Source organism: Chlamydotis macqueenii, chromosome 3 (genome assembly GCF_036417535.1).
Source record: "Chlamydotis macqueenii isolate bChlMac1 chromosome 3, bChlMac1.mat, whole genome shotgun sequence".
Taxonomy (NCBI): Eukaryota; Metazoa; Chordata; class Aves; order Otidiformes; family Otididae; genus Chlamydotis; species Chlamydotis macqueenii.
The window spans coordinates 16,317,709-16,340,782 of record NC_141558.1 but is presented as its reverse complement, the minus strand read 5'-3'; the positions used below and the strand labels follow the sequence as shown (position 1 = coordinate 16,340,782).

Sequence of the window (23,074 nt, the reverse complement as noted above, 5' to 3'; positions counted from 1 at the left end):
TAGCACAATCAGACTGCTCGGTTTCCGTGGTGTGGAAGGATGTGGATATATATTGTAGCAGAGCTGTCAGTAGAGCTGTTGTGCTGTGAAGCACCAGGTGGTGTTTTGCTGGGAGACAGCTCACCTGCTGGATGAAATATTTCTGTGGCGTTTATTCCTTCTGGACTCTTCTCCCTTCAGCCACTCCTACACTGAAGGAGCACTGAGGAGGACTGTTTTTCCTGGGTGTGTAAAATGTGGTTAACTAGGAATGCGCTATCTCTTGCACCGCTTTGTTGTTCTAAAATCCTGGTCTTGCTCCTCGGTGTGGGTACAGCATGGTTCTCATATAAATAAGTGCAGACTTGCTGATCTCAGCTAGCACTCCCCTGAAATCGGCAGAGACCTGTTTCAGCTGAAAGCAGAACATGTCTTTTTTTTTTTTTTTTTTTTAACCTTAAGTCTATAGTTATAATTAATGGTAACAAGTTTTCAAACTGCACTAAATTGGAGTATTGTGCTAAGTGTACTAAAGTTTTGTGCCTGACCTTTAACGTGTCAATACCTTGTTCACTTGACACACGCTGTAATCCCACTGACCGCAGCATACGTGCTGGTGAGTGTGTCTGCATATGCAAACCTCGCGTGGTGCTCTCCAAAGGGCTCGGTTGAAACCCCTCTTCCTGGTAAAATGGATGCTTGTAGTGGTGCTGTTGTCTGTTGATACCCAGTTTTCCAAATTTTTGTGGTGAAGAAAGAGACATTGTTTGCTTGCTTGCTTGTTTTTTTTCCCCTCAGAATTCCCTTAGAACAAGAAATTTGACTTTTGGATGCCATTTTAGCATGCTTTTAAAGGGGGAAGAGTACCCTGTCTCAGTCCAGTAGCCAATTTAGAACTGCATGTTTTTTACAGACTAACCATTTATGGTGTTCACCTGGGCAAAATAGTTTGGAAACTCGTGTCATAATTTAATAAGTTGTGTTATTTTGTTGCATCATGAGGAAGTAGTGGACTGGAGAATATGGAATTTCAAAATGTGTTTATTGTGAATGTGTGTCACAGTGCGGAAAAGCAATGGCTCCCTCTTTGTTAAGTTCTACCTGGCCTGCAATTCCTTGCAGCCTGCTCCTGTGAGGTGTGTGCTGCCTCTTACCACCCGTGTCTGGGACGTGCGGCTCCTTCTCTTGCAGATGTGCATGAATAGCTGAGCCACGGTGTGGCTGCGTCTGCTCTGTTTGCTCTTTCTGTTCCTTCCTGCTGTGTAAGGGTTATTTATGGATTAAGCATGACTGGGATAGCTGCTCTCTTTGCACTTTACTGCCTGAACTCTATTGTTCAGTCTTTTTATTTTGAGCCTATATTTTAAAGAAATGGAATCACATTTTTGTACCTGTTTTTAACTTTTATTAAATAAAAAGTATGTAATGTGACTGGTGTTAAATCATAAAAAAAAATTGTGACTTTTCAAGTTTCATACATGTCCGTTCCAGAACTTTGTAGATCCATCTGGATTAGGTTCTATATCTAGGCCAATGGAAGACTTTGGGGCTTGCTAGTTCACTTACCTGTAAAGGCATAACTTCTTGGATCCTGTTGTAAATTGACCAGTGCTTTCCATTTATAATTTAACACAACGCTTCTTGTGTATTTGCCAGAATGCATACACCACCAGCAGGGTTTGGGGTTTTTGCCTGCTGTCTGAAAACAAGAGTCTCAGGGCTCATAACTTGGTTCTTCTAGCCTCCAGAAGCTATCACCAAAAGGTGGTGGTCCGAGTGCTGCTGTTAGTGTTGGAAGCTCTGCATGGCATGAACGCTGGAAATAAAGGAGAGTTGAGAATTTGACTCAAAAGATGGCTGCGTTAGCTCTGGTTCTTCCCGTTCCTGTGTACCAGCACTCTGTCAGGGAAGCGGCTCTGCCAGGCCCGATGTCACCTCCAGGTCTCAGCTGGGAAAGAGGTGTCCAGCAACGGTGACAGCAGCAGCAACTACTTTAAATTTTTAAGCATCTCTGCTGTTTCTTTCCCTCTGACCAGCTCCCGCGTTGCAGCAATGTTTATTTCTAGCAGGATCACTTTTTAGTGGAAGAGAAGGGGAGGACAGGGTGTAATGACACCAGCTTCTGTCACAGCCTTTCACTGCAAGGTGACAGTCTATCCAGTCAGAGCCCTTGGAGAGTGAACCGGGAGCAGTGACTCAAGGCTGTGTCTGCAAAAGAGTACATCATTCTTGAAAGTGTGTGGAAGATGAAAAGAGAAAATCCCATGGATGGTCCTGTGTCCCCCTCAGGAAAAACCACTGAAAGGGAAGGCTTTACTGCAGGATCAATGCTGTAGCAGATACCAGTACAATACCTGTGATTTTTTGCTGGTATTTATATTGTCTCCCTCACTTTGCTTATGTGAAACATGACTATGGATTTCACAGTTCTGCACTCATCTTTCTGCTTTTCCTTAGAACCAAGCTGTGGTCTGAGCTGTTACACACAGCCAGGAGCTGCAGTCAGTACACGTCCTGATGGGGCAGGAGTCTGGAACAGCTTCATCCTGTGGGAGAAAACAGCTTGCAAGTGGGGAAGCCCTTCCCAGCTACTGCAGTGCTAACACAGACATTGTGCGGGCAAAAGTCTTTCTATCTTGTAGCCATTCTAAATCCATGAAAATGAATAATTTTATAAAGAAAAATGCATATGTGCTCAGACATATCTGCTGGTTTAATGCTGCATTTTGCTGTTAGATGAGTGTTGCTTTCCTGTGTGTGGTTATACAGCCAAACCTCCAGCTTAGTGGCAGCTTGCCTCGTCTTGTTCACAAACCCGATGAGCACCGATCCGCTTACAGTTAGGCTACTGGAAGTATGAATCTGTTCTGAAGCAGCGGTGCTGAGTGGGCAGAGGTAGCCCATGCTGCCAGGTGGTTGCACGCTCGGTGTGCTCCTCTGGCTTAGACTGCAACTCTGGCTAACTCCAATTCCAGCTGTGAAAACTGTGCTCGGCATCTTGTGAATGATGGAGATGGTACTGCATCTGTCCTCTCTTGTGAGCTGAATCCTGCCTCAGGGTTGCATCTGCCTTGAGTTCATCTGCTGGGGTAAATCTTCTAACCAGTTTTGAAGTTTAATCTGTGAACCCATCTGCCTGTTTACCTTCCGTTTGTGTCTGGCAAGGCAGCTTGAGGCAGGCAGGCTACAGCAATGAGAAGGCATAAAGTTGTGACTCAAAACCTGGCAACCTACAGGCTAAGGAAATGATGGAACAGTTCGGAAGGATTCTGCAAAGCCTCAGCCAGGTCTATTTGCTGTCTTTGGGATTACCTCCCCTGCAGGAAGTATGTTAGCGCTGTGGGATTTTCTTTCCAGATTGGTTTCATCTTCAGTCGAATGCAGCCTTCCTCAATTTCTGCTTCAGTCTTTGAGTGCAGGAGAAGGAAATAGTGTCATTTACTTTCAGATGTGTGCAGCTGGCCATGGGCACATCTTGCAGTGCAGAAAACTTGAGGAAGCCAGAGCGTACCCTTTCCTGGGAGAGTTTTTCCTGGATGGGAAGAATACCTTAGGTTTCATTTTCTCCCTTGTAATGTCTCTTGAGTTCAGAGCAATTTCTTTTCTATTGGTTATCATAATCCAAATAAACGCACTTCAGTCTGTGCAAATAATTGCCATGTCCTGTGTCCAGAGTAGGGGGGGAAAAGCCACCACTCTGTTGCGGATGCAGTCTGTGCCAGGCAGCCCTGCCAGCTCATGTGGCGCAACTCCAGGGCTGCACCTTGTCCTGGGCAGTGGCTCTGTTTCAGCTCCTAGGGTGTGTGTGCAAATGGTTTGGCTGAAACCTTGTTGGTGTTTGATCCTCAAAGGAAGGAGGTTGGGGAAGAACATCCCTGGGGTGGTGAGGGTGCCACCCTCCTTTCTCCTCTCATACTGTAAGGCGAGTAGGTGACAGCAGGGCACTGGACGTGAGGTATCAGGGAACCATTGGTTGCTCTACTCTCAAGAGGTCTTGGCAATGGGATGCTGGCAGATATAGACGTACGGAAAACGTCCTCACATACACTGGGCAAAAGGACTGACATTTGGGGTCCCAGAGGTGGAGATGGACGCTGAAGACCTCCGATCCTGAGGAGCTATGGTTACAGTGACTGGCTGTTCATTGTTCTTTCCAGCCATCTCATCCAAACACAGATCAAGTCTCAGCTTTTTCCCTGCTCAAGTCTATCTACAACTCCCAACCAAATTATTGAAGCTTTCACTGCATGACTACATGCCAGGTAAAAGACAACTTGCTTCCTAAAACTGGTCTATCACTGGTTTGTTTTCTTAGTTGCTCTTTGGGAAAAAGTTCTGCCCGTTTTCTGGGCTACTGAAAAGGCAGAGCTCTGCATCTGTTGCAGTACTGCCAGAAAGAAAAGGCATCTACAAAGAAAGGGGAAAAAAAAACATTCAAAGCATTTGTTTGCACATGAAAAATCCAGGTTTGAGTGAAACCCAGAGTCTGAGTAAGTATGCAAATTGATTCTGTAGTTTCAAGTTAATTGGTTTTATTTTTTTAAGATCTTAGGTTAAGTAATTTAAAAAATATGTCTTTAATGCTTTCACCACCAGAACCTTTCAGCTGGAATCTTGTTGCACGGCCAAGTAAGAAACCTCCAGAACTCGTGGAAGTCACTAAGTTCAGAAGTGGCGATATCTGTTCATACACTAAAGAGTAATTTGTAGTGATTAGCTGAAAATATGACCCTGTTCAGTCCTCCTCTCAGCAATTGTTTTGCCTCACTTAACAAATAGTAGTAATAGGAGGTGTGTATAGTCAGCCAGCTGGCCAGTGAGGCGCTCTTACTTCTCTTGGACTGGTGCAAAACATGATGTGTAGCATTTTTCTTTGTTAGACGAATAATGTAGTAATTTGATTAATGCACGTGGCCTATTACTATTTCATTAACTGTGATTAATAGTGGCAGCTCAAAACCTGTGCTTAGCTATCCTGTCTTATGCTGGGTGTATCAGACAGGGGGAGTAGTTCCTAAAATGATGAACCAGAGACTTCCCAGAACCCTACTTAAATCCAGCAGAAGTGTGCTGGGAAGAGGAAGAAGTATTGGCAAGCCAAACAACTTTTTTTTTTTTTTTTTGGTCTTACAAGTGGTTGTGATTTGATGATCGTTATAAAGGAATACAATGAAAATAAAATAGATTTTCTGATAATTCAGTTGGTGGGATGTCAGCATTCACTGCCTGAGATGTAGCAAAGTGATCTGTGTATTGCAATTGTTTTGGTGGTTGTTTTTTTTAAGAGCAATTAATTCAAGATGTTTCCCTTGAAATTAGTCATGGGCTCTGGTACTTCTTCAATATGATTATTTATCTGCAAATGATTTATTGTGCTATTTTCCCTGAGCAAAGGATGGTTCAAAAGTAGGGTTACACTGAGACCAGGCAGTTAAACTGCAATTGTGCCTTCGTGGGTACCAGCCCCGCTGCCACCCTCCCATTTCTGGTGCACTGTTTGGCGCAGGTTTGACACAGGTGGAGGAGCACAGTCCCTGACAATTCCTGAGGGGACTGGGGAGCTGGTTGGGTGTCACTGCCTGCATTCTGCATGGCATGAGAGTAAGATAGATGGTTGTGAGTGGTTCTTTGCTGGCTGGCTCTATGGTCAGAGCACAGCACCGAGCACGTGTAATTTCACAGCACAGAGAAAGCCTGTGAGGCCATGGCACACTTTGAGGCCCTTCCTTGCATCCCCAAATCTTCTTTCTCCCACCTTTTCCCTGGTGCAGTAAGTGTCCTACCTGCATCACTCCCTTCTGGGCCTTCCCATGCTCCTGTGGCTCCTCCTTTTCTGTGGATGATGCTGCAAAAGCTACCTGTGGAACCCACAGCACCTTTATTCCAGGTGCAGAAACCTGCCTGTCCCTTGGCTATTTAATAAACTAATTTTGTAAAGAAGCTTAGTCGTTTGCTGTGTTCAGTCAAGAGAGACTTCTGTCCACTTAACAAGTTCAGTTTAGTGTTTTTTGTTTTTTTTTTCATTAGTCACTCTCTGCAAAATTGTTAATACTGAGACTTTCCTTTAGGAGAGCCTGAAATGGCTTGTACAGCTGTTGCCTCAGCCACTCACCAAATGCAGCCTCAGAGAGAGAACTCTGCGAGGGGAGGCAGGGCACCGTGGTCACCTATGGTGCTGGAGTCAGCAGGTCTCCTGTGTTTTTCCTGCTCACCACAGGCACATTCTGCTCACACCAGTAGGTCTTTGGGAGCTGCTGAAAACTAATGCAAGCTCTGGGAGATCTGGCTGCTGACGCTTGACATGCTGCAGAGAAATGGGCTGTGTTCCTGCCACAGCTCAGCAGCATCGGTAGGTCTAAATTGACTGTTTCTGCCAAAAAATAAAGTGTTAGCATTCAAAATTGATTTTTTTTTTTTTCAGAGTCCATGCTCCAGGGGGCACACTTGCCCCCAAGCTATGCAAGGATATCTGCTTCCTACTCTGGCTAGTTCTGGGCCACCGAGGTACCACAGAATCAGAAAATGGTTTAGGTTGGAAGGGATCTTAAAGATAGGTTAAACCCCCCATCTAGTCCAACCCCCCTGCCATGGGCAGGGACACCTTCCACTAGACCAGATCACTCAAAGCCCCATCCAGCCTGGCCTTGAACATTTCCAGGGATGGGGCATCCACAGCTTCTCCAGGCAACCTGTTCCAGTGTCTCACCACCTTCACAGTAAAGAATTTCTTCCTTATGTCCAATCTAAATCTACCATCCTCCAGTTTAAAACCATTACCCCTTGTCCTAGCAAAGTGCCTCAGCCACTGTGCTGGGAGCTCTTGCCTCCAAGCTTATGTAGCTTTGTGGGAGGTTGGCTCTCTTTCTGCTGCCCACCTCTGCGGGCTGCCTGGCAGCTCCTGAGCCCTGGGGCAGAGCACAATGGCCAGCCTCGCTGAAGGCTGCAGCAGGAAAGACAACTGGAGCATGAGTATGTGTGCCAGCGGTGTAATCTCAAGTCTGCCTCACGGCATCCCTCCTGCCATCCCCCAAGGATGTGTTGTGCTTCGTCTCTGCAGGCACCATAAGATGATTTGCCATGTAAGCTGGAGAGCCTCTTTCAAAACAACATTTGATGCCTTTACTGTGGGTTACATAGAGTACAGGTGCATTTATTTCTGTTTCACAAATACCAGGAATTACAAAGAAGTTAAAATACAGCATCTTAAGATGTGTCCTGCTGTTTCTTCTTGCATTTACACAGTGAAGATTTAATCTGATATCTTTTATACTTCAGCTGAAAACAGAAATAAGGTATTTTTCTATTCCTGATAATAAGCAGCTACTCATAATACATTAAGATGCAGGTAAAATAAAGGCAGAAACCCTGAAATAACAGGCTTCCCTGTCAGGGAGCACTGAAAATATATGGTTTTATTTGGAGAGTTGACCTTCTGTTTTACTTTGCAGTCACCTAGTGGTAAAACATAGTGATTTTTCTCCTAGGTTACCTACAAGAAATAAATGAGAGGCCAGGTCTGATAATTCTGGAAACTGATCACAAACAGCTGCTCTGCAATAGCGTGCAAGTCCCTCTCAAGACAGATGACTGCTGGCCGCAGCAAGGCAGCACTGGGGACGTGCCTGCTTTTGCTGAAGGATCTACCCCAAGGAGCCTCAGGTACCACACCGATGCTGGGATCCCACCTCAAAGGGGTTGTGCAAATCCGATGCTCCCTGTTGGCTCCCAGGAGCCTCATTTGCCTAGGTGGTGGGATTTGAACTCTGAGGTGAGCCTACATGCTGGATGGTGGGCTCACTCCCCTTTTCATCTCACATCCCATGCTGAGGCCAATGTTTGAAGAGACAGTGCCAAATTCAGACCTGGACTGGAGGCTTGCACAGCACAAGGAGTGGATTTGGCCTGTTTCAAGTGGCAGGAACATGAATTTCATGCACCACCCCCTTAAGTGACATCTGAATGAAATTATTTTGCCGCATTTTTCTCCTTGCTAAGACAAAACAAATTCTCCCTTCAAAGCGCCATGTCTCAACACATTAATTCTTGTATGACACTTCAATTCTAGTATGTTTTCACTTCTAAATACCATTTAGAAATGAATTTCTAAATATTGATTTGCAAGATTAATTGGTCCCTCTTCCAGCAGCACCAATCAGAAATCAGCAGTTGGTGAGGATCTTGACTCTGTCACTCAGAATTGGTCAGGAGGGCTCTCTCCTCTGTGCTTCCCACAAGCAGCCACACTGCCTCACACACCTCACCTTCCTTCGCAACCCACCTCTCCCATGGTGTCTCACTGCACGCAGGATTATTTTGTCAGCAGCAGTTTTGCTCCAGCTGGGCTTCCAGAACGTGCTTGAAGCTCTCGTGGTGTGGGGTTGGGTTCAACGACAGTACTCCCGCTCGATGCTTGCCATGAGCTCCTCCTCTGAGTAATCATACGATATTGTGGACTGTCCTGACGACTTCTTGCTGTTCCTTTGTGGGCTCCTGCCATGGAAGTGAACCAGTTATTGGTGTCATGAGAAAGAATCAAGCTCTGAAGACACAAAATTACCCTTACTTCATTTTTTTTTGTGAATGGAAAGATCGAGCTGCACATGGCTTACTGAGACACAGATACCCTGTCACATCTAGTTCCCATACCGCACAGGCACAGCGATTGCTGACATTTGCTATCACTTGGCATCTATTTTAGTCTGCGAGTTCAGTACAGTACAGCCCTTACAGTGCTTCAGATCAAACTCACAGACCTTTCAAGTGAGTTAGGTTCGAGGCCCAGCTAAAGCACTGCATAACCTTTACGCTAGTTACTAGTTTTAAGGAGAAAGGGATTTTTTTGTTTGTATCTGTAAGGGATTTGAGTTTCAACCAAAATATGAATGCAGCTACCTCAAACTGCTCTTAGGTCTTTTATTTATTTTCACATCAACATAACTCCCATGAGTGGGAACTGATGTACAATTCAAAGGGAACTGGTATGAGTTTTATTGGTATTATCAAAGGTGGTTTATATTGGGTACAAGGGAAATCTGTCCCTACCTGCCTGAGGGAGGACAGTGAAAAATCTTCTGCAAGCTTTGACCACTGTAGCTCGCACTACCAAATGGGTCTACTCGACCTTGCCCTCCAGGACTCAAGAGAGGGGACAACAGCTGACAAGTGAGCACTCCTTGGCCTTGTAGGGAACTGGGAGGTGAGCAACCCGAGCCCTCTGGCTAGTCTTCTCTGGAAGATGGAGCACGTGGTTCCATGAAAAGGAGGGAAGGGTAAGGTGCAGAGCTAAGTGGAGACTTAAGTTGGTAAATGCAAACTGTGAAGTGCTCTGTCACGCCATGTCAACTGAGATTGGCGGGCTTACTTTGTGGCCATCCACTGGTGGAGAACAAATAAGCAAGAAAAGGTTTTGTACGGTGGCTAGTTGGCTGCTAAAGAGATTTTCATATCCAATAGCATGGCTCTAATTCTGTCCCAGACTTGTTACGTAGCATCTATTGACTTACCATTTCTCTAAGGATGAGATCTCTCTCATCTTTGGTCTTGCAGCTGGGATGACTTTGGTCATTAGCATCCTTTAGTGAAAAAACTGAGGACCTGTTTATTAGATGAAATCTCAGGACCTGCCTCAAAGTAGGTAAGTAAATGCAGAATGAAAATCGAAGAAAACATCTCTGAAATGCTTTTCTAAGAAAACTTTGTCATATAGAGAAGGTACGCTCATAAACTGCTCTCTTTGGCTGAGGGATCATCTGCAACGTTCTTCAAACAGGCAGCAGCCAGTCTCCTGCAGTTACTGCAGAGCAAACGGCACCAATGCAACCTCTGCTCTGTCCTTATGTGTCCAAGTCAGAAAGGCTTCACCCCAGCCCAGCTGCTCTGACCTAGCTGTGTGAAGGCCGTGCCCCCTGCATGTCAGAAATAGTTTGGTATTTTCCCTGGAGCCACCTGATGACCAACTGGCATGGCAGCTGGGCCATGTGGGTGTCCTGCACTTATTCACAGTGCACCGTGCCCTTGATGGCAAGTTCTACTAGCAGCAAGTTGGATTTAGCAAGTGGACCCTTCTGCTTATTCCTTTTATTAATTTTCCCTCCTCTGATGGAGTGTAAGCAATTCAGTTTCCACCACAGTAACTGAGAGCTGCGAAGGAGGCTAAAAGTCCAAGAGCTCAAACCACACACCAGTAGCTACAAAGCAAATTCTTTGTAAGAATTGGGAAAACGAAACGTAGAAATCTGACTTACACACACCATTTAGTGATTTAAACTCTGCACTGTGACAATCCTTAAACTAATTTTTTATGACGTGGTGAATTAGAGGCACAGCGCTTGGCCGTGTGCTTGCAAGCCCACAGAAGAGTCATTGTTTCTCTTAGCAGTTACATAATTTCCCACTGTTAATTATTCTTGATGCTTTGGCTTACATGATGACCTCCAAGCATGGGAGAAAATCTCCAGGTAAAATTCAAACTCAGTGAAACACAGACATGCTTTCATAAAAACGAAAGCAACCCTCCCCTCCACGCACATCCCAGAGTTCAAAGAAATAGAGAGGGCTGTGTTTATTCCAGGAGCAAAGCAAAACAGAGGTGCTGCTCATGTTCTCTCTCTCTTGCTGTTGCAAAGTTCTGTATCATTTAATATGGAAAAACTGAAATGAAATAAATTTTAAAAATGAGAGGTTTAATCTGGATAAAAGGAGAAAATTCTGCACCCTGAGGACACAAGCAGAGGAAGAGCCTGTGCTTGTGCAGGCTCCATCCTTGGAGGCTTTCAAGACCTGATGGGACAAAGTCTGGCCTGATCTATCTTGGAGTCGGAGACTGGACTAGAGACCTCCTGACATCCTCCCAACCTGAACCGTGATCTCAAGGGTGCAGCTCCACTCCAGCCATTTCTGCTGGTCCTGGAATTAAGTGAGAGGCTGTGGCAGGGAAATTCTGAGCGCAGGACATGGGCAGGACAGGAGCTGGTGGACCACAATCCTGCTCCTGCACCCTTCCAGCTGCTAACAGCAGGAGAGGAGGCCCCTTGCTGCGCTCCTCAACATGCACCCAGGGCTGCAGATCAGGACGTGCAATGACAGTGAACCCAGCTGCAGGCTGTTAGACTTTCTGGTTCGGCAAATAACAGGTCAGCACATAGAGGGGAAAAATTTTTCAAACCTCAGATGTTCTAGGGGAAGAGAGAAACCTGGAAAGTAGCAATGCTGAGGGGGAAAGAGCTAGCTGAAAAACGTGTGAGAGGGGAATTTGCAGCATGGCAGAACAGCAAAGAAAGAAAAGCCAACACAGCTCCATCAAGATTACTGTGCAGATTTCTGGGTATCTCATTACTAAAAAGTTATTAACAGCTTGGAGGGAGTTTAGAATGAAGCAATAAAAGTGATTTAAGGGGCTAGAGTGAAGCCATTTAGGAAAGAAGAAAACAGAAGTGCTCCATTTCAGCTAAAGGCTGCTCTGTATTTAAAGATTATTAAGGGAAGGAGGAATTTATTTATTTATTTATTTTTTAATGGAAAGACCATGAACTATGTAATGAGGAGAAGAAAATTCAAAGGGCAAAATTAGACAGAAAGTGAGCAAAACCCACCTTTGAGCAAGATGTCAGGCATGGTGTGCCATCCTCCCCAGCAGCGGGGATGGCTGGCAGAGCTGCATCCCCGGGGCCAGGCAGCTGCCTGGGCTGGGGGAGAGCAGCCCGCGGGCTCTGGTGACAACATCCCTGATGAGTGGCTAGGGTGACAAGCCCCGAGGTGGAAACCCGAGTTAAGTGACTGAAAATTAGGTTAGGGTGAATCTAGGCCAGTGTTTTTTATTGTTTTTCTGAGGATGGGAAAGTCCAGGGTTAATCTCTACAATGCCTTCTGCAAGACCTTGCAGCTGAAAAATGGGTCAAAACAACACCCCAGTAACTCCACCAGTGACATGAGCCTTGGCAGCAATTGTAAGATCACTACAGCATTCCTGGGCTGTGTCATCCCCCCCCGTGCACTACCAGATGCTAGAGAGCGCTTCCCAAAAGAATTGCAGGGGGAAGGAGAGGTAACACAGCATGATCAGGAACACATTCAGCTCTGTTCCCATGCACAGTGAAGGTATTTACTGGGGCCTGGTTTAGTTGCTTGCCTGGTGTCGCACAGGAATATTTGCAGCACAGGAGGTGCACCCCTACAGCATCTCCCTCGCGTGACTGCTCTCCTGGCAGATAGTATTGAGTCTCTATACCTAGGGGTTTTTTTTTCTCTCCTTGCTTGACATTGATTTCTTCTTTAATTGGCTCTCTGGGAATTTCTTCAGTCAGCAACTCCACCAAGATGAGGCTGATTTTTTGCTGCTTGTAATGTGAGTGTTTACCTAGAATAATTCTAGCTGCAGAAATGTGAAGGATGAGACACCTACGCACATTAACTGCTGTTTCTGGGGCTTGATTTGATTTGATTTATTCAAAATACAGTTTTGCTGGGTGCTGGACCATTTAAAAAATATTTGTATGCAGTTGTTAACAGCAGAAATTGCAGCCCTGCTTATCACGGGCGGTACAGGCACTTCACACGTGCGCTGCACTACGAGACTCCGCAGTGGGTATAAATTAAATGTTATCCAAATGAAAATAAGCTCCTGTTTCATCATCCCAGATCAGAAACCAGTTTCTGCTGTCTCAAGTCTTCCCTTTGTGTTTCAAAGAGGGAGGGAGGAAGAAAGTCCTGGCAGGGGACAAGAGGGGCCAGCAAGAGCCTGGGGCTGGGGAGCTCGGTGGGGGACGGTGGCAGGGCTGTGTGTACACCCCCAGAGGAAGCTACTCAGTTGCCATCAAAGCCCAAAGCTCATCAAGGATGCTGGAGAGCCCAAGAGAGATTGTGGTCCCCACGAGAGTGCCTGTAGGAGCCTTGCTGTTGGGAAAGCCAGGGTTCAGGCATGTTTTCTGAGTGCTCCCGAAGACAGCAGCCTCCCCAGGCGAGCTCTGTGCCAGCTGGGAGGGAGGGGAGAAGGAAGGACCACGGCGGGCGCCTGGGCTCTCATGTCACATCTACCAGCCCTGTTTGGCGTTAGTAGGTCACACAGGCTGATGGCCAGGACCCACAGATTATTCTGCCCTTGAGTGTTGCAGGAACAGAGCATGACCTTCAGAGAGAGCTTAACGTTGAAGAGATTCACTCTTTAGCGTAAGGAGAAGGTACTTTAAGATGGTTTTTCAAGCCTTTTTGTTTCATCTGAGTTTCTTTAACGTGTGTGTCAAGCAGTTCCCATTGCCCTCGGTGCAGGCTCAGTTTGCTCACTGACTTTATCTTGTGGAAGGAAGATTTCCGATTTCTGTCGTTTGATACATGGTGCAGTAGGTGCCCACCATTCTCCTGTCTCTGAGGGATGCTCATGTCTCTAACTGGTGTAGCACGGTAGCGTCTTAGGAGTTTTTCCTTATGGTTCCTGGGGAGCAAGACGTTATCCTCGTTTTTGCCCTGTGGGTGAACCAGGGCCTGAGCTACTTGTTGGAGCACTCCTCTTCAGCTTTTCACAAACTCCTTCGAGATGCCTGTGTGACATGCGGGCATCCTAAATTCTGCATTGATCATGACCAAGAATGAATCTCTATACTGTACTTGAGCTGGAGCCTGGATCTTTTCAGGCAGTGCAGCTCCTGGATTTTTTTTAAATTGGCAAATAGGTAAAGGACAAATTATTTCGGGCTATAAACAATTTGACACCATTCCCACCTCTCTTTTGCACAGCAAGAGGAGTGTAGGAGTAGCTTTCCCCTTTATGCTTTTTCCTTGCAGCTGCTTTTCCCCTCTGAAGACACAATGAAAACATGGGGTACTCACTGATGGTCAGCACTGTTGTTCTCCGGGGCTGGCGGGCTTCTGGTTGACAAGGCCTGGGGAAGAACAAAAGAAGCATATTTCAGTTATAACACTTAAAAGTTGAGGGAAGTGATTCTGCCCCTCTACTCTGCTCTTGTGAGACCCCACCTGGAGTACTGCTGGGACCTTGTGTCTGTCTGAGCCCCCAGCTGGCCCAGTAATAAAATAAACCCCCTGCAGCCAGATGCTGCTGAGAAGAATACAGCTTTCATCTTTTTCTTCACTGTACACTTACAGAGAAAGGGACGGGGATGGGGACAAGGCTTTGCACAAAACAGACCCATTTTGGCTTGTCATTATTTTTTTCTGAGCTTCAGTCCTAAAGCTGGTGGGCCTCCTTCATACAAGTTATCCTGAATCTCATGATGACACTAATAGATGTTAAACAGGTAGCACAGAACAGAAGTGGGGACTTGGCTTCCAGAAAAATAGAAATTAAAAGTTGTTCCATCAGCAGGGAAAAGAGGACAAGATTTTTCTGTACAAGAAAAAAGAGAAGCAAAGGAACCAGGGAGTGGTGTGGCAAAGCTTGCAGCTCAGAGCACTGCTGTGCAGTGTTTCTGTAGGGCTGGATGGGATCAAGCGATTGCTCAGTAAGATCATTTATCTGCTCTTGGAATAGCTCAAACCTGCACTGCCTTGAGGTCCAGCAGTGCACAAGACTGGTCCTCGTTAAATGTCGGAGCTACAGAGGAGAGATATCCCTCTACAGGCAGTGCTGGTACAGGAATGATGGCTTTATGCGGTTTTGTGCTGATTTAAATCAGTTGGTATTGGTCAGGCTTGTATGTGCCATCCGCTGGATAGAAACATCCACCTGGGGATCTCGTGACACCTGATTTTAATTTGAGAGGATATGTTTCCACTACTCTCCTTCCTTAGCTGCTTCACATGCGAATGGACAGGAATTGAGGTTTAAACACAGTGGTCTCTGACGCTGCTAGGTAGGCAGGTGCTTGGCAGCAAACTCTTCAGCTCTTACCTGCTTCTTTGGTGGGTTTTGTGCTGCCATGGTCACCGTCATCTTTGGCTCCCGTGCTTAAGTGGGTGAGTGGGAGCTGCAGCAAAGACACCTCTCATGGCAGTGGGTCAACACCTCTTCCAAGTGAGTTCTAAGTATCTTCAATTTCGGGAGCTGTGAAAAGCGTCTGCTATCTGCAGCATTTCATATCCTAACTGCTTGCTTAAAATTACAAACTAAATCTCTATGAAAGACTTGTAACATCTTTTGGTACCTGCCAAAAGGCACTCCACTTCCTTTCAGAAGGTTGTTTCCTCTGGAAGAGCCTGAACTGTTCTAGAGGCAGCTCCTGGGTCCAGGTGGAGACGAGGCTTTGTGATGAAGCTGATGGTGAGGGAAGAGGGCTCCCACCTGGTTATTTTGCATCATTTCTTGGCAACATGTCCCACAAACAACAAGAGCAAGTGGCAGTGCCAGGAGGATGCCATGCTGAGCTCTGAGGGCTGACTCTTCCTGGGAGGGCGCCCTGCAACGCAGCCCCTCATCCTTGCCATCACCATCACTCACCTGACTACAGCTGCCACCCCGGTTCCCTTCCACCAGGCTAAGAACATCATTGCTCCTCGGCACCAAGGGGAACACAGTTCTCCAGAAGTGCTTTGATGCTGCTCTTCCCACAGCAAGAACCTGGCTTCCAACACTTCCGGGCAAAGGATGGGTTTGGATCATTTTTGGGAGGGGTTCGAATTGTACAGTAGGTTGTCTTTTTTTCTTCACTTGTGGCTGACTCCTCCACGTTATGAGCTGTACGTGTTGTGTAGGTGGAAGACAGAATTAATTAGTCATCAGGACAGAGCAGCTTTGGTTAGCAAAATCTGCTTCTCTGTGCAAAATCAGCTCCCACCTTCTCCAAGGGATCTGTCAGCAACAACACTTCTTTCCCAAGAGAATTCGGCATTGGCGCAGGGAGATCTGTACCGATATTTAATGCGGTGCATGAGGAGAAAATTGTGGTGAGTGAAAACAAAAGGCACCTCCAGCCTCCAGCTTTCCACCACCACCAGAGCCTCCATGCCTCGGGAGCTGCTCCTAATTAATCCGGGCAAACGACGCGTGGCTCCGTGATGCCCGGGTGACGCCATGCGCCGGGCAGGATGCAGAGCAGTGGTCGGTCGTTGCAGGCAGTGAGACACAATAAAACCTGACCCCACCCAGCCCGCTCGGGATTGCTGTAATGTATATGTTGCAAGTTCAGCAGATAATGAGTATTAGCCCTTTATGTGGGTTAAGATGATGTGCACGTCATGACACTTTAATATTATGGGTTCCTATCCTACAGCTAAATAAGTAATTGCTGGCTTGGTTGGCCTGTGCTCTGTTAAGAGATAAATGAAGTCAGCTTCTCCTTTCTGCAGCTTGCAGTCATCTTTTTATTACTCATCCAGACCGCAGTGTGGCTCCTTGTTTTCCACCCTGTTCTAACATAGGCATCTTGTGCTGGGGTCCGTTGTGCTATAAAGCCCCACATCACCACCTCCTCCAAGTTTAAAGGCTTGGATATTAAGCTCCCTCAGCATTTACTCGGGTTTGATTTAACGTAAGGAGATGTGAGGTCAAGTGCTTTGACAGTGGTTGCACATGCAGTTCAGCCACCCTTTATGTCAGGGCAGACTGGAAGCAGGAGCTATTTCTCTTTACCATTTGCACGAACCAGCGCTTCTGGGGTGCAGCTTCCCACTCACCCCAGCCCAGTATGAGCTCTGGCTGGTGCTCCTCACCCGTCCTGCCAGCTCTCGCCCCCTCCGGTCCCTCCCTTCTCCCTCTGTCATCTCCAGCAGCTTCGGGTAAGCTGAGGGAGAACACCCTCCCCTGGGATCCGCGAGGTGAACTGGAGCCAGGCACCTTCAGCAGCTCTGAGCTGTCCCCAAGCTGCACTGAAACCAGTCAACTGGAGTCTTGACCTCATTGTCTCCAAAACTCAGTGGCCAAATTCAAGCTCCCTCTTGGGGCTGGTCCCTGTGCTGGCCCCTGAGCCATGCCCAAGAATCATTTGGGAGACTGCAAGTTGGCCCAGGCCAAACTCATGCCAGGGACCACCCTAGCAGCTCAGCGGGGCAGACCGTCACAGTCCGATGCCAGGCTCCTGCTATGCTGCAGTTTACCAGTACAGATACAGCTCTGAGATACAGTAGAGATACAGACCCTGAGTGATCCTGTCACGTACAAGGGAGCCTGGAGACTGACTGAGCCACCTAAAACATCTACATGGGAGCAGTGTGGTCCCCTGCCAGTGCTGCTCTGCTGGGCTGTGGTTTCGTAGCACGGTTTTTCTGTGGGATCTAAGCCAGTGCCTCCTTCCCTGCCTCTGCTGCTCCCAAATCCCTCCTTACAAACACTCTGAAAACTGGACCAGAGGACCAGACTTAGACGAAATTAAAATCCCTCCCCTTGGAGGAGAGGGAGGCGATGTCAGGCAGAGCACATCGCAGATGCCGTTTGCAGCGGAGCTGAGGATGGCTGAGCTGGTACAGCAGAAGGGCTGCACCCTCCAGCAACACCAGCAAAGGATGTGGGCGACTAAACCAGTCATCACTGCCGAAAACAGCCTCTCATGAACCCATAGCTGGAGTCACCACTGGCCAAAAAAAATCTAACTTACCTAACGTGTCGGTAGGTACCAAAGGGGCTGTGTAGCCCCAGCTGCATTCCAGGCAAAGCACACCCAGCCTTGCTCCGGTCTGCAGCAACATCCTCTGGCCAGTGCAGGAATTAGGAACAGGCGGTGGATGGGAAGTGGGCAGGGATGTGAGGAGTTCCCACGCTTCTCCTCTCCTGCCACCTAAAACACCAGCTCCCTGCTACTCTGCTTCAAGGCAAAAGTGATCCACGCTCTGCTGAGTGATGCTGCGGAAAAAATACCTCGTCAGCAGTTTTCTGAGTCCAGCTGCAAAACAGCTGTGCTGGGAGAGTGACACTGGCTGAAGGGACAGCACAACTCATTGCTCACTGGGCTTCGGTGGAGTTTTGGGTACTTTTAAAAAGACGAGGAAGGTAAAGTTGAAAGAGAGGGAGACCTCTTGCTCAGCCATTGCCAGAGCCACACCTGGAAATTAACTGCAGAATCTGATACAATCTGACTTTGGACTTTTCACTTAGCTGCTTCCCTTAGCTGTCTGGAGTTCAAGGAGTTCCAGATGTTCAGGTGGAAAAGACCTTTTCTGAAGTCATCTTGGCCGGTGGAGCATGGCTCCCTGCACGGCTGTAGGAGACCATCTTGACCTGAAGGCATTTTTGACCATCAATACAACCAGGAAGAAAATGCAGAAATAAATTGCTATCAGCCCTGAATTAGAAAGATCAAATTTCTGTGGTGGGAAGCATATTTTAACAAGAGTAGAAAAATAAACCTATCTGAATTACTGTAAGAAACTAATGGGGTATGACACTAAATGTCCCCACAGGACCCCTATGTGTTTGCAGCTGGGACCAGCCAGCCATGAGATGACACTGCACCACACCAATCTGCAGAAACAGGGTTTATCTGGCTAAAAAAAAAAACCAGGCAAAGTTTTGAAGACTTAGGAGTTTTGGAAATATATGATATTCTCTCTAGAAGATGGTAAATGCACCCTCTACCTGTGTTCTTCCCGCGCTGCAGCTGGGGTGATTGGCTTACTGTAATCACCCCGTCTCTAGTCAGGAGGAGTGACGGCGCTGCGGAAAAAGCTGTTAAAAGCAAGACCCTAGCACGTCTGCATGATTTTTCCATTTCAGGAAACCAATGGGGAAATGCCTGAGGCTGCAGCCTCTCCTCTGGTTTCCACCGAGAGCTGCCACCCTGCTCTTTTTATGCCTTGAGCAAAGAAATGAGGAAAAAGCCTGTAGAACCAAACAGAACTGAAAACAAGCCTGAAAATGGACGTTTGGGACTGGCAAGGAGGTGTTGGGGTCTGGGTTCATGTTCCCCACCAGGATTTGGTTCCCAGCCCATTGTTGTGATGTGCTTTCACTCTTCTCACCCCCAAGCACTATCTGAAAGCAGTAGAGGCGGCTCAAGCCTGTGAACGCAGCCACATTCCTCTCCACCAGCCCTTGCTGCCCAGCCCGACCGCCCATTGGTGCTGTCAGCTTGCTGCTGGGTGACAAAGTGCATTTGGGTTCAGGTGGGAAAGCACAACGTTGGTGCACACATCACGCCCAGGAGAAACCCAACCATGACAGCAGGGAGGTGAGTCCTGCTTGCAGGCAACCGCTCTCTTTTGGCCAGTGGCAAACTTCTCCTCTCCTCCTACCAGCCAAGTTCTGCTTCTCCACGGGCTATTTCTCATCAGACTTTTCTACTGCAGTATCTCCTCATTGCCTTTTCTCCTCCTCCCTCATCTTTCCCCCATTAGCTCTGCTCAACCAACACATCCTTTCTTCTCTGAAATTTCTTTGCTCATCCCCCAGTTTGCACAGCTGAATAGGGCAAAGCAAGCAAGTTCCCACCATGAAACAAGTTATGAATGGCTGGCTGAGAAACCGGCAAGACTGAGACAAATTGCCCTCAAAATTTCTAGCAAGAAACTAGTGACTCAACAAAGCTGGTATCCCTTTCCAGAAACCTCCTCCACCAGCCTCATGGGAAGGGTGGGACTACAGTTTGCACAATGACCTAAAAGACTAAATTGCATCCAGTAAACAAGCAAAACTTGGTGCTGCAAACAGTTTTCTCTCTCCTTCTCTCAGCCTAGTGACTTTTTAGGCCTTGAGGAGTCAGAACGGTAAGCCCATGCCTGTTGTCTCAACGGGACCATGGCCACCTCAGGTTGAGGTAAAGAAAGTGCTACCAAAAAGAGCTTCAAGTTTGCCTTAAAATATCTAAGTCTTGTCTATTATATCTTTGAAAAACACTGGTAATTCTTTGCTATCTTTCAAAAAACCTGTCTGGGTGCACCCCAGAGATGTGAACTTCCTTCCCAAACAAGAGGCATCAGTGGCAGCTGGACGAGAAAACCCATGAGATGCTCAGTATCGCTGTCACCTCACGGGAGGCAGAGCTGCGTGCTGCACCCACCTGGCCAAAATGGGCATTTGAAGCCCCGCACGCCTGCTTTGGGCTGAACTTTGAGGGCCTTCGCAGACATCTCAGTGCTGCAAGGCTTGATGGTGTTCCCACCTCAGGTTTGCACTGGGTGTGTCTGGGACCTGGGGTGGCTGAGGGGATGCTACGGGTTCCTCATCACCATTTCTGCCAGAGGAGGAGGTCTGCGGCAGGGAGCATGGTGACTCCCACATCTTAAATTCTTCATCCTTTCTGTTTTGCCCCTTGTCATTAGTTCACTACCTACTGCCATGGTACACAGTCTCCCTACTGATTTTTGTAAAGAAAGATGGGGTGGCTCCACTGCCTTTCTGATAGGTAGAATATACATCCCTGCAGAATACAGCTAAAATACCACTTTATGCTCAGGAAAATTCACGACCAATATAATTATGATTTTCAAAGATCCAGCCACGATATTCACACGTGGAGACAGAGGAAACCTGGACACCAGCAGCCTCTGTTCCCTTAAGCAGAGACAAACGGGGGAAGCCAGGAGGAGTGGAAACAAATGGGAGTCCCTCAGAGGGAAAGCAGTGCTGGACCGAGCTCCCGTTCATACCGTGGGAGGGTTTGAAGTTAAAAAGGCAAGGAAAAAATCTGACAAGACAAGATCTCTAATTTTTTTTCCATTTCCAAGTCTTACTTTCTTGGAGGCCTTTCTTTAAAACTTGTTTAAAAAAGGGGTTCTCATACTGAACCCTGCCAAGTTTCCTAACGGCAAAATTATTTTGTATTGAAGTTATCCTTACCCCACGGACACGCAGTTTGGCAACAGAAACGACACACTTCTAAAGAGCAAAACCGAGGCAAGTGAAGCAGAAAGTCCTGGGTCCTAAATATTCGTTTCTATTTTTAAACTTATTGCTTTAGTCTGGCAAGTTTTGTGCATCTGCGCGGAGCAGCGTTTCTCTAACAAACAGCATGCAACTTCCAAAGCCAAGCTAAGGCAAAAGAAGTCGGTGATTTTTGGCCTTATCACCAGATGATATCAATGCTGCTGTTACGTTCAGATAGGAAGAAAAAAGAAGAAAAAAAAAAAATCTCAGCTCCCTCACAGTCAGGTCCGCTACTTGTTAAACAGAAATGCGTCTTTAGGAAGAGCCAGACTGCAACTGGAGCGGATTGGCAAACATTAAACAGCAGCTTTATGTTCACATTTTCAAACTTCTGTTTACAAGCCCGACCCAGGGAACAGTGTGAGCTGTACTTTACAAAGCCTAGCTCTCTCCCCAAGGCAGGAGAAGCAGCTGCCGGTAGCGCAGGGCGGCAGGAGAAGGGGTCGGCGGTTGCCGGGCGGTGTTTCCCCCGCAGCAGAGAGAGCAAAGGCGCAGAGCAGCAGCGAGCGGGGTCGAGCACGGTTTGCCAGCGAGGAGAGAAGGAGCGGAATGCCATTTCTCATCCGAGGCGGTGGCGGCTGCGGCGGTTAGGGCCGGCTGCGGCAGGACCCCCCCACTCCAGCTGTGACCCCCACCCAGGGGATGGGGGTCCCGGGGCAGCCGCGGGGTCCCGGGCGGGCACTTACCGGCTGCTCGGGGAGGGTCCCGCCGCCACCTCCCCCTCCACCCTCAGCCGCCGCCGCCTCCTCCCAGCAGCGCCCGGCGGCCGGGGGCGGGTGGGCGCCGTCCGGGGCTCGGGGTCCAGTTTCGGGCAGCGCCACCGCCTCCCGGCGCTGGGCCGGCACCGCCCGCAGCGGCTCCCGCTCCGCCGCCGCCGCCGCTCCGCCCGGCGGGCCCCGCCGCCGGCTGCTGCCGCTGCCCATGGCCGCCGGTGCCGGAGCCGAGGGGCTGGGCCGGGGCGGGGGCGGGGGGGGGGGGTGGCGAGGGTGCGGCGGGAAGCGCTCCCCGGCCCCGCCGCCTCTCCCGGCCGGGGCGGGCGCGGGGCTCGGAGCCCGGGTCTCCCAAAACCTTTTGAAGTGGGGCAGGAGGAAAACCCATCCAGAAGAGCCCCGAAGGCCACGGGAATGAGGCGGGGATGCAGGGGAGGGATGCACGGACCTTTATCACCACGCTTCTGTTGAGCCCGGAGAGCGGGCAGGCTGCCTCGCCCTGCTTATCCTTCCAAAAACCGTCAAATCATCCCGTTACCTCAGGCCTCCCGAGCTCTTGTTCCTTACACATATCTCTGGGAGCCAAGGGTGAGAACATGGTCGTCTTTGGGGAGCATGCAGCAGGAACTGGGCTAAATCCAGGCACACCTTGCTCAGACAGACCTCCAAGATCATCAAGTCCAACCATCAACCCAACACCACCATGTCCAGTAAACCATGTCCTGAAGTGCCGTGTCTACGCACTCTTTGAACACCTCCAGGCATGGTGACTCCACCACTTCCTTGGGCAGCCTGTTCCAGTGCCTGACACATGAGCTGAATATGGAATTAAATAGCCCCAAACAAAATGCTTAAGAGAGTAACACAGTCCGGAGGATGTAATTTGGGGCAGGTTTTGGGCACTGGCTGTTGGTTCCGGCAGTATTCCTGAACCGGGTAACTTTTCTGCCCCGGAACAAACAAGCAAAAGGAGCAGAGGTTCGGGGAAGCCCCCATGCAAAGGAGGGGACAGCTGGGCAGCTCTGCAGCCTGTTCCCATGGCCAGAGTCACTCTCTGCTTCTCAGCAGCATTGAGCCCATGGAGTGGACCCCCTAATTGTCCTTGGCTGCTCCTTTTTGTCCTTGCTTCTGAGAACGAAATACTTGCACATTTGTTGGACTCTCTGGAAAGTATCACTCAAATTTAAAAAGCACCTGTTAAAGACAAGGCTGTAATTTCCCCCACCCTGGGGGAACAGGTTGCCCAGAGAGGTGGTAGATACCCCATCCCGGAAACATTAAAGGCCAGGCTGGATGGGGCTCTGAGCAACCTGATCTGGTTGGAGATGTCCCTGCTCCTTGCAGGGGGATTGAATTAGATCACCTTTAAAGGTCTCTTCCAACCCAAACTGTTCTATGATTCTATGAAGGATGTTCTGCAGAAGGAGGAGATCAGCTAGGAGTCTAGGGATGCAGCGTCACACACAGGACCTGGCTCTGGGGCAGGGGAGGTGACAAAAAAGATGCTTTGGATCTGAAGCAGGTCTTGGAGAAAGGAGAAGCGATGGGGCCTGCTTGTTGAGGAGAAGATGATGAAGCTGAACATGGAATTAAATAGCCCCAAACAAAATACTCAACATATGAAACAGCTGAATGATGCAAG

At 48.2% G+C, this 23,074-nt stretch overlaps 1 protein-coding gene across 1 annotated transcript; it reads right to left on the bottom strand.

Moving 5' to 3' along the window:
* Positions 1–7,113: 7,113 nt before the first annotated feature.
* Positions 7,114–21,646, bottom strand: CYS1 (cystin 1). Its single transcript, XM_086745179.1, has 3 exons — positions 21,409–21,646; positions 13,801–13,853; positions 7,114–8,469 (listed from the first exon to the last, which is right to left on the bottom strand). The coding sequence occupies exons 1-3, from the start codon at positions 21,643–21,645 to the stop codon at positions 8,364–8,366; spliced, it is 396 nt and encodes a 131-aa protein (XP_086601305.1). The 5' UTR covers position 21,646; the 3' UTR covers positions 7,114–8,363.
* Between the last annotated feature and the right edge of the window lie 1,428 nt (positions 21,647–23,074).

Coding starts and splice junctions, on each gene's coding strand:
- CYS1 (XM_086745179.1), bottom strand. CDS start 21,645: ATGGGCAGCGGCAGCAGCCGGCGGCGGGGCCCGCCGGGCGGAGCGGCG. Junction 13,854..21,408: donor GGACCCTCCCCGAGCAGCCG/GTAAGTGCCCGC, acceptor GTTCTTCCCCAG/GCCTTGTCAACCAGAAGCCC. Junction 8,470..13,800: donor AACAACAGTGCTGACCATCA/GTGAGTACCCCA, acceptor CTTCCATGGCAG/GAGCCCACAAAGGAACAGCA.